The sequence below is a fragment of the Rhinatrema bivittatum genome, chromosome 15 (genome assembly GCF_901001135.1).
Source record: "Rhinatrema bivittatum chromosome 15, aRhiBiv1.1, whole genome shotgun sequence".
Classification (NCBI taxonomy): domain Eukaryota; kingdom Metazoa; phylum Chordata; class Amphibia; order Gymnophiona; family Rhinatrematidae; genus Rhinatrema; species Rhinatrema bivittatum.
This window is the reverse complement of record NC_042629.1, coordinates 80961624-80974613: the sequence shown is the minus strand read 5'-3', so window position 1 is coordinate 80974613 and position 12990 is coordinate 80961624. Positions and strand designations below refer to the sequence as shown.

The following is a 12990-nucleotide window of genomic DNA, read 5'->3' as shown; positions in this document are numbered from 1 at the left end:
AGCCTCTCCAACCTAAAGGACTTGAAGAATATCAGAAATGTACAGGTAAATATTAGTTCCCTCCAGCCATATTTCATACCAATTGTCTGCATGTAAATTGATAGAGAGGTCAGTATTCACATCGGGGTATCAGGATCACAACTTTCTTCCATTAGGTAGGCATAAAGTGGGATTGTGTAAGAAGCACCTCCAACCCTACGCAGGGTGGCAGCACATCCTTATTTAATTGTAAATAAACATTATGAGTACAGCTAGGAAACCCAAATTCCACCTGCAAATCATGAAATGTTTTAAACTACTCTCCCTTCCAGATTTGGTCTGATGTTCACAGTCCTTTATCATAGCAGATTTTCATATCTACTGACACAGTAACATTAAATAAAGAAGGATTCCCTTTTAATTATAAAATATTTCTCTACCACTATTCCATGGGTCATAGCGGTTTACAATTTGAACATTCATAAAACTGTTAACACAATAAAACCATAAACTCATAAAATAAAACTTGTAAATTATCACAATAAAAATTTAAACACCTAAAACCAAACTTAAACATGTTTTTACAAAAGAAATAACAATAAACAAATATGAATATAAAACATAACAATAATAACTCATGTCCCAAAATCTTTAAGAAGCTGTGCACCAAATAAGACACTGGAGCATAATCGGTTAAACATAATAAAATTAATCAAATAAAATAAACTAATAGGGACTACATGATCTCGCCTGACTGCTTCCAACTTTAAAAAACTGCCCTGTAACTTAAGATGTTGGAACTCCAAATGCCATTTTAAATAGCCATGTCTTTACATTTTTCTGGAATATGTTTGGGTCTGTTATAAGTTGTAAGTGTCCCATATAATTGTGGCTGGTTCCTGTGCCTGAGGAATGTTGGGACCGACCACCAATCCTCTGTTAGCTGATTTTAAAGTACGCTGTGGGGTATAAAAATGTAGAGCTGCACCTAACCATATATTATCTTCAGTATTTAAAATATTGTGTAACAGCATGAAGATTTTATAATCTATCCGAAATTTAATCAGTAGCCAATGGTCGCATTTAGGTGATGCTGTTAGCATTCTAGCTGAAGAATTCTGTACAATGTCCTTAGTGTATGAACTTATAGTGCCAAGAAAAGTGGATTGTAAGGATGCCGTGGGTAAAAGCCCTTCAACAGTGATTGATATCCTCCATATTTTCAGTGTGGGTGATAATATCAGGCTATTTCTGCCAAGTCTGCTGTATACTGGAGACTGAGGCAATTCTATTTCCTTAGTTGGGAGCGATCAAATGTGACCCAGTTTAGCTGCAAAATAATATAGGTGCAAGTTGGAAATATCTAGCCCCCATACCCTCTGGGAAGTTGCAGAGTGCTCAGTTTAATAGGAGGAGTTTTTTTTCTCCACAAAATACATGAGATGGCTTCATTAATATCTTTAAAATTCTTTTGTGGAACAGGACATGGGAAAGGTATAAAAGACATGGGAGAGCTACCATCTTAACAAGATAAGCTCGTCCTGACAAAGCAGGCTGCGCGGCTCAGCCTTGCGCGCGCCAACCCCGGATTTTAAAGCCTACGCGTGTAACTATTAAAATCTGCGTCGGTCGCGGGCGTAGTTTTTTTAAAATCTCCCCCATAATGCCTTGTACCCTGTTTAAAAATTGAGAGGGCAGTCCAAAATTTTTCAATTTCTGGAAGACATAGTTCCACGAAATCCTATTGAATGCTTTATCTGCGTCTAGTGAAACTATCACTAAGTAACAATTGTTAAACGAGTTTCTGACCTTCACAAATCCAGTTTGCTCTGCATTAACCAATTGAGGTAGCAAGTATTCGAGCCTAAATGTAGCCTGTAGGCCTGTTGTGTTTTCTCAGTAGGACGTGCATCAGTGGTGAACGTCTGTCTTTTTATAAGTAGGTAGTTTCTGCTGCTATTACAGCACTCTATATTTTTTTGTATGGTGAGTGGTACAGGGAATGTTCGAGTTCTGCTTTACAGCCATTGCTGAGGGCTGGGGGTTCCTATGGATGCAAAGTGTGCATTTACATTTAGCCTTGTGACTGTCATGTGTTCAGTGTCTCGCGCACGTGAGATCTATCAGGTATGCCGCAACAGAAGAAAGCTCTAGTGCTTTGACAATTTTGACCAGGCTATCTATTTTTCTCCCTCTAAATCACAGACGTGCAGCTCCATATTCTCCACATGTTCTTTCATGGAAGCAACCACTTTCTCAACTACAATTTATTTAAAATGACATATCCTGCTCCCTCCAAGGTTCGGGGTGGGTCACATAAAAACACACGAGGGCTGTAATCACGTAGAACGTTAACAATAAATCATATCAAACCAATGCTTAAACTTAAAAGAACTAAAAACCACTAAAGGAACTTAATAGCCTGCAAAGCAGTGGGATTTCTCTTGACCCATTTTACTGTTCCTGAAGATTATTAAATGCTTCAATGCTTACAACTGTAAGTTTGGCAGCAATTGTTTGAGCCATTTGCTCTGAGAAAGTACTGAAATAATGTTTAAACATTTCACCAGAGGCTTGAATACCTGTACTGTTTCTTCTTCCTCTACAGAGAAGCCTCTGTCAGCCATTTGATTAGAATGATCTTCCTGGCATCATCACAAATTATAAAGCAAAAACTGTGTATTTGTCCTACCGCCTTCTGGCATTCCTTGTGCTTTCTGGATGCGAGCATTTAGCACTTCCTTGGCTGACACAAAGAATATGCGGTCACCAGCCTGAACCCGATCCACTACGCCCAGCTCATCTACCAGGAAACTAGTACAGCGCTCCATGTGCTGATGGCGTACCTAAAGCAACACAACAAAAACAGTGACATTTATGCAATCTATTTTATTTATTTAACATCATTTATTTATCGCCTAACAGATTAAAAATATTCCTGTGTGATTTACAACACAATTAAAAGCGATTGGTTACACAATTTCTTCATGTATAACAAATATCAATTAACCTTGCTGAATATCATAATTCATTAGGCAAGTTTTTAAAGACTTCCAGAATTTTACTCAATCCATTTCATCTCTTCCAAAGTTGAGAGATCATCCCTGAAAAAGATCTAGCTTTCAGACGGGAATGATGGTACATTTTAATCACTTGATCCTGCTGTACTGTGTACTGTGATCCTGCATACTAACCTCAGAAATAATACAAGCTGCCACGTTCTGAACTATCTATAAGGGTTTCAATATACTGGATAAAAGCCATATTACAATAATCAAGCCCAGAAAGGACGAGTGCTTGTGTTACAGTCTGAGTGCACTGAGCAAAGGCTTAAGGCTACCTCAATGTGAGATCTCAGACAAAGTTCAGGGTCAAGAATCACACACGGATTTTTAACCCACGTCTCTGTTTTCAGATTAACATTTTCAAAAGTGAAAGACTAAGGAGACATTACTTAATGGAAATCGATTTAGGATTAATATTTCAGGGGTTTTTTTTTTACATTGATGACCAGTCTGTTATAAAACAGCCACTGATATACAGCCATCAAGCAAATAATCATCATACTAAAAGCTAATGACCTTGTAGACAGCACTGGCAGAAAAAAATGAATGCTATCAGCATAACACCGAAAACTAGCACCCAAACCAGATAATTTAAAGCTAGGAGTCGTGCAGATGTTAAAAAACAATATTGACAATGATGACGCTTGAGAAACGCTGGTGTCATATTGTCACCATGATGACTGGAGAAATTACTTACCTGATAATTTAATTTTCCTTAGTGTAGACAGATGGACTCAGGACAAATGGGTTTTGTGCTCCCCTGCCAGCAGATGGAGACAGAGTCAGGTTTCAAAGCTGACGTCACCCTAGCTACAGCCCTGCAGTGACCTCAGCCCTCCAGTATTCTCTTCAAAAGCCACTGTGGACATACTACTGAAAAACTTGAATAAAATTTGAATACAACTTAAAAACTTGGTTTAAAAACTTGTGACCGTAACTGTACTCAAACATAAGTGCTGAATCCCAGCAATATTATAGATGCCCTGGTCTAGGGATAGGGCGACGGCTTACCCGTAACCTCTTGAACTCTAGATTCACCTCATGGGAGTTTCCTTGGCACCATTCATGGGCAGCAGTGGGCGGGATGCTGAGTGCATCTGTCTACATTAAGGAAAATGAAATTATCAGATAAGTAATTTCTCCATTTCCTAGCGTGTAGCCAGATGGACTCAGGATCAATGGGTTGTACAAAAGCTTCTCCAGAACAGGGTGGGAGGCAGCCTGTGGTCCTGTTAGCACTGCCCTCTCAAAGGCTGTCTCTTCTCGGGCTTGGACGTACAGGTGATAGAACCTGGAAAAGGTGTGCAAGGAAGAACATAAGAACATAAGAAATTGCCATGCTGGGTCAGACCAAGGGTCCATTAAGCCCAGCATCCTGTTTCCAACAGAGGCCAAACCAGGCCATAAGAACCTGGCAATTACCCAAACACTAAAAAGATCCCATGTTACTGATGCAATTAATAGCAGTGGCTATTCCCTAAGTAAACTTGATTAACAGCTATTAATGGACTTCTCCTCAGAGAACTTATCCAAACCTTTTTTGAACCCAGCTACACTAACAGCACTAACCACATCCTCTGGCAACAAATTCCAGAGCTTTATTGTGCGTTGAGTGAAAAAGAACTTTCTCCGATTAGTCTTAAATGTGCTACTTGCGAACTTCATGGAATGCCCCCTAGTCCTTCTATAACAGATTCACATCTACTCGTTCAAGACCTCTCATGATCTTAAAGACCTCTATCATATCCCCCCTCAGCCATCTCTTCTCCAAGCTGAACAGCCCTAATCTCTTCAGCCTTTCCTCATAGGGGAGCTGTTCCATCCCCTTTATCATTTTGGTTGCCCTTCTCTGTACCTTCTCCATCGCAATTATATCTTTTTTGAGATGCGGTGACCAGAATTGTACACAGTATTCAAGGTGCAGTCTCACCATGGAGCGATATAGAGGCATTATGACATTTTCTGTTTTATTCACCCTTCCCTTCCTAATAATTCCTAACATTCTATTTGCTTTTTTGACTGCTGCAGCACACTGAGCCGACGATTTTAAAGTATTATCCGCTATGATGCCTAGATCTTTTTCCTGGGTGGTAGCTCCTAACATGAAACCTAACATCATGTAACTACAGCAAGGGTTATTTTTCCCTATATGCAACACCTTGCACTTGTCCACATTAAATTTCATCTGCCATTTGGATGCCCAATCTTCCAGTCTTGCAAGGTCCTCCTGTAATGTATCACAATCGGCTTGTGATTTAACTACTCTGAATAATTTTGTATCATCCGCAAATTTGATAACCTCACTCGTCGTATTCCTTTCCAGATCATTTATAAATATATTGAAAAGCACCGGTCCAAGTACAGATCCCTGAGGCACTCCACCGTTTACCTTTTTCCACTGAGAAAATTGACCATTTAATCCTACTCTCTGTTTCCTGTCTTTTAACCAGCTTGTAATCCACGAACGGACATCAGCTCCTATCCCATGCCTTTTTAGTTTTCTTAGAGGGACTTTGTCAAACACCTTCTGAAAATCCAAATACACTACATCTATTGGTTCACCTTTATCCACATGTTTATTAACCCCTTCAAAAAATGAAGCAGATTTGTTAGGCAAGACTTCCCTTGGGTAAATCCATGTTGACTGTGTCCCATTAAATCATGTCTTTCTCTATGCTCTATGATTTTGATCTTCAGAATAGTTTCCACTATTTTTCCTGGCACTGAAGTCAGGCTCACTGGTCTATATTTTCCCGGATCACCCCTGGAGCCCTTTTTAAATATTGGGGTTAGATTGGCCACCCTCCAGTCTTCAGGTACAATGGATGAATTAGCTTCAATGAAGAAAGGCTCACCCACTTTACATTATTCAGGAATTAATTCCCCATTACCACAGAAAAATCAAAAGTCAAGGATAAAAAGATTTACAGTGGTCTCAGGCAGGATAAGACCTGTGACCCACAGGCACCCGTTCTTGACAGCTGTGCAGTCCACAAGTCTACCCCCCCCCCCCCCCACCCTTTCACACAGGGCATTAAGGAACTCAATAAACAACAAGATTACAGAGGGCTCTGGTAGAATTGAACCTCTGATGCAGAGACACACGCTGTATCAAGTGCAACAAGTACAAAAAGCCTTCTCGGTATTAAATAGCGAAGAAGTTCTTAAGAAAAAGATTGAAGTGATATCTGAAAAGAAAGAAGAAGTTATTGAGAAAAAGATATCTGAAAAGAAAGAAGAAACCCAATGCATACAGGAATTCCAGATCAGTAACCAAAGGAAAAAGCTCATTGTGCTGGATGAATCTGTTATCAAAGGCACTAATCTTTTCCCTTGCACAAAGGGAAAGGGAGAAGTGGATAACATAACTCAACTAAATAATTCACAAAAGGAGTCCAGGAACAGCAGTAACCTGAACGAGGAAAGCTGGAAAGCTATAGGCACAAATTGCTTGTAGTTTAGGGCTTGAAGATCTGGGATTTTATTGCCTAATGGTGGAGGCGGACTTGTATGTTGTTTCTATCACAGAGACGTGGTACACGCAATCTCATGATTGGGATACGGTAATACCGGGCTATAACTTGTTAAGGAAGGTCAGAGAGGCTAGGAAAGGGGAAGGAGTGGCTCCTTATGTCAAACAATATCCAAACATCTGAGCTGCAAGGAAGATGGGGCAATGAAAGTTTATGGGCCAACCGAAAAAAAGATGGGGCATCCATTTTATTGGAGTGGTTTACAGGCCTCCAAACCAAAAGGAAGAGCTGGACAGAGAACTGGATGAAGACATCAAAAGATGGGAAAGAAGGGAGAAGTGGTGATCATTGGAGACTTTAATATGCCAGATGTAGACTGGAGAATCCCATCTGTAGAATCTAACAGTAGTAGAGAAATAGTAGATGCCCTGCAAGGGGCTTTGTTCAAACAAATGGTAATGGAACCCACGAGAGAAGGAGCTATACTTGACTTAGTGCTCACTAATGGAGATAATGTCTCTAATGTCCAGGTGGGCACCCACCTCAGCACCAGTGATCATCAATCGATATAGTTTAATATCACACAAAGGATACGGAGAAGAAGCACAAAGACCCAAGTTTTGCAGTTCAAAAACACGGACTTTGATGAAATGGGGAAGTACCTGGAGGAAGAACTAAAAGGCTGGGAGAACGAGAGAGATGTGGATCAACAGTGGACCAAACTAAAAGCAATTACCAAGGCAACTAATCTGTATGTTAGAAAAGTAAAGAAAAGCAAAAGAAAAATAAAACCTATCTGGTTCTCAAAGGAGGTGGCTGACAAAATAAAGGCTAAAAGAACAGCGTTCAAGAAATATAAAGGATCCCAAAGGGAGGAGCACAAGGAAGAATATCTGGTAGAACTGAGGGAGACGAAGAAATTAATCAAGACATCAAAAAGTCAAGCGGAAGAAAGGATTGCCAAAGAGATTAAGAGAGGTGACAAAACATTTTTCAGATACATCAGTGAAAAGTCCAAAGTGGTATAGTGAAACTGAAAGGTGGAAAGGTTCAATGTGTGGAAAGAGACGAAGAAATGGCAGAAATATTAAACAAATACTTCAGTTCTGTGTTCACTAAAGAGGACCCTGGAGAAGGATCGTCGCTAGTTAACAAGAAACTGGAGGGGAATGGAGTAGATGTAACTCCATTTACAGTAGAGAATGTATGGGAAGAGCTGGGGAAACTGAAAGTGGACAAAGCAGTGGGGCCTGATGAGGTTCATCCCAGGATACTGAGGGAGCTCAGAGATGTGCTGGCGGGTCCGCTGTACGACCTGTTCAATAGATCCCTAGAAACGGGAGTGGTGCCGAGTGATTGGAGAAGAGTGGTGGTGATCCCGCTTCACAAGAGTGGAAACAGAGAAGAGGCTGGTAACTACAGACCAGTTAGCCTCACTTCGGTGGTGGGAAAAGTAATGAAGTCATTGTTGAAAGAGAGAATAGTGAACTATCTACAGTCGGGAGAATTGCTGGACCAGAAGCAGCATGGATTCACCAGGGGAAGATCCTGTCAGACAAATCTGATTGACTTTTTTGACTGAGTGACCAAGGAATTGGATCAAGGAAGAGCACTCTGTCATCTACTTGGACTTCAGCAAAGCTTTTGATACGGTCTCGCACAGGAGACTGGTGAATAAAATGAGAAGCTTAGGCGTGAGTGCAGAGGTGGTGGCCTGGATTGCAAACTGGTTGACGGACAGAAGACAATGTGTGATGGTAAATGGAACTTACTCTGAAGAGAGAGCAGTGTTGAGTGGAGTGCCGCAAGGATCGGTGTTGGGCCCAGTCCTGTTCAATATCTTTGTGAGCGACATTGCTGACGGGATAGAAGGTAAGGTTTGTCTTTTTGCGGATGACACTAAGATCTGCAACAGAGTGGACACGCCGGAAGGAGTGGAGAGAATGAGACGGGATTTAAGGAAGCTGGAAGAGTGGTCGAAGATATGGCGGCTGAGATTCAATGCCAAGAAATGCAGAATCATGCACATGGAGTGTGGAAATCCGAAAGAACTGTATTCGATGAGGGGAGAAGGGCTGATGTGCACGGGGCAGAAGAGAGACCTTGGAGTGATAGTCTAATGATCTGAAGTCAGCGAAACAATGTGACAAGGCGATAGCTAAAGCCAGAAGAATGCTGGGCTGCATAGAGAGAGGAATATCGAGTAAGAAAAGGGAAGTGATTATCCCCTTGTACAGGTCCTTGGTGAGGCCTCACCTGGAGTACTGTGTTCAGTTCTGGAGACCTTATCTACAAAGGGGCAGAGACAGGATGGAGGTGGTCCAGAGAAGGGCGACCAAAAAGGTGGAGGGTCTTCATCAAATGACTTATGAGGAGAGATTGAAGAATCTAAATATGTACACCCTGGAGGAAAGGAGGAGCAGAGGTGATATGATACAGACTTTCAGATACTTGAAAGGTTTTAATGATCCAAAGTCAATGACAAACCTTTTCCGATGCAAAAAAAAAAATCAGCAGATCCAGGGGTCATGATTTAAAACTCCACGGAGGAAGACTAAGAACCAATGTCAGGAAGTATTTCTTCATGGAGAGGGTGGTGGATGCCTGGATCGCCCTTCCAGAGGAAGTGGTGAAGACCAAAACTGTGAAGGATTTCAAAGGGGCGTGGGATAAACACTGTGGATCCATAAAGTCTAGAGGATGTGAATGAAGAGAAGAGGCATGGGGGTGGCTTGCGGGAATGACGGCTACTACCTGGAGATGAATATCCTTATTCAATAAACATACACACAGTTAATGCGACTCCAACATTGCTCTATGCTTCAACGGCAAGAGGAAATGTGGAAAAAAGGATTTGCATCCACATAAAAGCAGTGGAGTAGCTTGCTTGTTACAGCGGTTACTACCCCAAAACCAAATACGCCTGATACTTCACCTTCAATGCATATCTAGCATAGCTCTCTGCTTCAACAGCAGGGAGAATGAAGAAGAGATGATGTATAGTCAAACCACCAACAAGGACTGAATTGCATAGTCTGGGTAAAACAAATAAGCATGGGTGTAGCTTGCTTGTTATGGCGGTTACTATCCCGAATCAATTAAGCCTGATACTTCACTTAGAATACATATCCAGTGCAGCTCACTGCTTCTACGGCAGGGGGAATGAAGAAAAGAGGATTTATATTCAACCCACCAACAAAGACTGAATTGCACAGACTGAGTAAACAAGCGTGGGAGTAACTTGCTTACTACCCCAAACCAATTAGCTGGATACTTCACTTAGATGCAGCTCCAGCACTGCTATCTACATCGATGGCGGGGGTGGAAGGGAAATAGAACCAGAAAGTTACTTAAAAGGGACAAGAATAAAAGAAAAGAATGAAAAAACAACTGTGAAAGCTTGCTGTGCAGACTAGATGGACCGTTTATTTATTTATTTAACACATTTATATACCGTTTTACCAATATGAAAATCGACCAAAGCGGTTTACAACAACGTTTGGTCTTCTTCTGCTGTCATTTCTATGTTTCTATGTTTTTAATGATAGGTTACAAATTTTAACTATATGTCCTCATATTCTTTGTTCAAGGCCTCAAGGATTCTTTTATCCTCTACTTTTGCAAATCTCATTAACCTCTTTGAATGAAGGCTTTATTCCATCTCCACTTAAAAAAGCAATTGTCCACCTTCTATTCAAGAACAACACCCTTGATTCTTCAGATCCTGGTAACTATCGTCCTATTTCTTCACTACCCTTTTTTGCTAAATTACTTGAATCTTCTGTTCTTTCACAACTTACAGGCCGATACAGTACAGCGGTGGAGCGCACTGTTAACCCGCATTTGGACACGCGTTTGACGCGCTAGCTTTACCCCTTATTCAGTGAGGGGTAAAGGCGCGTTGAAAATGCACGTCCAATCCCCCCCGAGACTAATAGCGCCCGCAACATGCAAATGCATGTTGATGGCCCTTATTAGTCATTCCCGCGCGATACAGAAAGCAAAATGTGCAGCCAAGCCGCTCATTTTACTTTCAGAAATTAGCGCCTACCCAAAGGTAGGCGCTAATCTCTGCCGGCACTGGGAAAGTGCACAGAAAAGCAGTAAAAACTGCTTTTCTGTGCACCCTTGTCTTAATATCATGGCGATATTAAGTCGGAGGTCCCAAAAGTTAAAAAAAGTTAAAATAAAAAAAAAATTTAAAAATTTAAAATCGTCCTGCGGCTCGCGGGTTGAAAACCAGACGCTCAATTTTGCCGGCGTCCGGTTTCCGAACCCGTGGCTGTCAGCGGGCTCGAGAACTGACGCCGGCAAAGTTGAGTGTCGGCTGTCAAACCCGCTGACAGCCGCCGCTCCTGTCCAAAAAGAGGCGCTAGGGACGCGCTAATGTCCCTAGCGCCTCTTTTTACCGTGGGCCCTAATTTAAATATTTTGTTTTACTGTATCGCACGCACAGGACACTGGCCTGTGCGCGGGCTGGGAGAGCGGGCGCTCACCCGCGAACTTTACTGTATCGGCCTGTTACTGAATATCTTGAGAACCACGAGATCTTGGGCCCACATCAGTTCGGATTTCGACGTAACCTTAGTACAGAAATTTTACTTCTATCTCTTACAGATTTCCTACGTAGAGGAATTGATTCTGGTCACAAATTTCTGTTGGTTTTTTTAGATATATCCTCCACATTTGATACTCTCCATCACGACTTCTTGTTGTATTGACTACAAGAATCCGGAATTACAGGAACTGTCCTCAATTAGCTTAAATCCTACCTGAGCAACCGATCTCATGCCATCAAATTCAACAACAACCTCTCATCCTTTTTCAGAGATCAAATCTGGAGCCCCTCAAGGATCCGCTTTATCCGCCTCTCTGTTTAATATAAGAAAATTATTATTTACCTGCTAATTTTCGTTCCTGTAGTACCATGGATCAGTCCAGACAGTGGGTTATGTCCCCAATCCAGCAGATGGAGTCAGCACAAGCTTTGAGGGGGCGTATCCATATATACTACTACCCCCTCTGCAGGAGTTCAGTATCGAGTATATCAAAGCCCGAGTAGAAACCCCCGAAGGATCAAGTTTGTGGAAACAGATAATGAAAACAATTGTAACCGCAACAAGTAACTGCAAACATCCTACCAACTTGTAGGGAGCTGTGAAAAACAGCGAAAAGAAACAACTGTGAAGACACAGAACACTGCGAGCAAGAAGCAGCGCAGAGCTGAGCAGGATCAAGAACCCAAACGCGGTGGGCGTCTGGACTGATCCATGGTACTACAGGAACGAAAATTAGCAGGTAAATAATAATTTTCTTTTCCCTGTACGTACCTGGATCAGTCCAGACAGTGGGATGTACCCAAGCTTCCCTAAATCGGGTGGGGTCCTGCGAGGCCTGCTCAGAGAACCTGCTCGCCAAAGTGTCCAGAGACCGAAGAGGCGAGGTGCAGACGATAGTGCCTCGAGAACGTGTGTAACGATTTCCAGGTGGCTGCCCTACAAATTTCCTGCGAGGATACCGAGCGAACCTCCGCCCAGGAAGCCGCCTGAGAACGTGTAGAATGCGCTACGATTCCGGGTGGGGGAGTCCGACCCGCCCCAATGTAAGAAGCAGCAATGCCGGCCTTCAGCCATCTGGCAATGGTAGTCTTCGAGGCCTGAGACCCCTTCTTAGGACCGGCCCAGAGTACAAAGAGATGGTCAGAGGTTCGGAACTCATTTGTAGCCTCCAGATAGAGGCGCAGAGTGCGCTTGACATTCAAGAGACGGAGAGACTTCGGCTCTGAGGAAGAGAAGGACAGCAACTCCACCGTCTGGTTCACATGGAATGCAGAAACCACCTTCGGAAGGAAGGAGGGAACGGTGCGAAGCGAAACTCCAGAGTCGGAGAAACGGAGATAGGGCTCTCTACACAACAGAGCCTGCATCTCCGAGATGCGTCGAGCGGAACAGATGGTCACAAGAAATACAGTCTTGAGAGTGAGATCCTTTATCGTTGCGCTGCGCAGCGGCTCGAACGGTGGTCCCGACAGGGAGCAAAGCACAAGGTTAAGACTCCAGGAGGGACAAGGGTCCCGTAACGGAGGACGCATATGCTTGACACCCTTGAGAAAACGAGCAATGTCAGGATGCTGTAGAAGAGAGCCCCCATCGCTCAACAGCGAACCAAGGGCGGCCACCTGAACCCGTAGTGAATTATAGGTGAGCCCTTTTTCCACCCCCGCCTGTAGAAACTGAAGGATCTGAGGTACAGAAGCCTTAGCGGGTCTCGTGGCCTGGCTGGTACACCACAGCTCGAACACCTTCCAGACTCGAACATAGGCCGATGTCTTTCGTGCCCGCAATAGCGTGGATACTACCGCCTCCAGGTAGCCCCGACGCCGGAGGCGGCGCCTCTCAAAAGCCAGGCTGCAAGACAGAAGAATTCTGCCTGCTCGAAAAATACCGGGCCCTGATGTAGGAGCTGGGGGAGGT

At 42.9% G+C, this 12990-nt stretch overlaps 1 protein-coding gene across 3 annotated transcripts in view; it reads right to left on the bottom strand.

Annotated features, from left to right (window-relative positions):
• Positions 1-12990, bottom strand: part of MFN2 (mitofusin 2) — a gene marked incomplete at its 3' end in the record, with an annotated part of 78375 nt that overhangs the window by 17350 nt on the left and 48035 nt on the right. For all 3 annotated transcript variants that reach the window (XM_029578824.1, XM_029578826.1, XM_029578825.1), the window contains 1 exon segment: positions 2672-2825. In XM_029578824.1, coding sequence (XP_029434684.1) covers positions 2672-2825 — 154 coding nt within the window.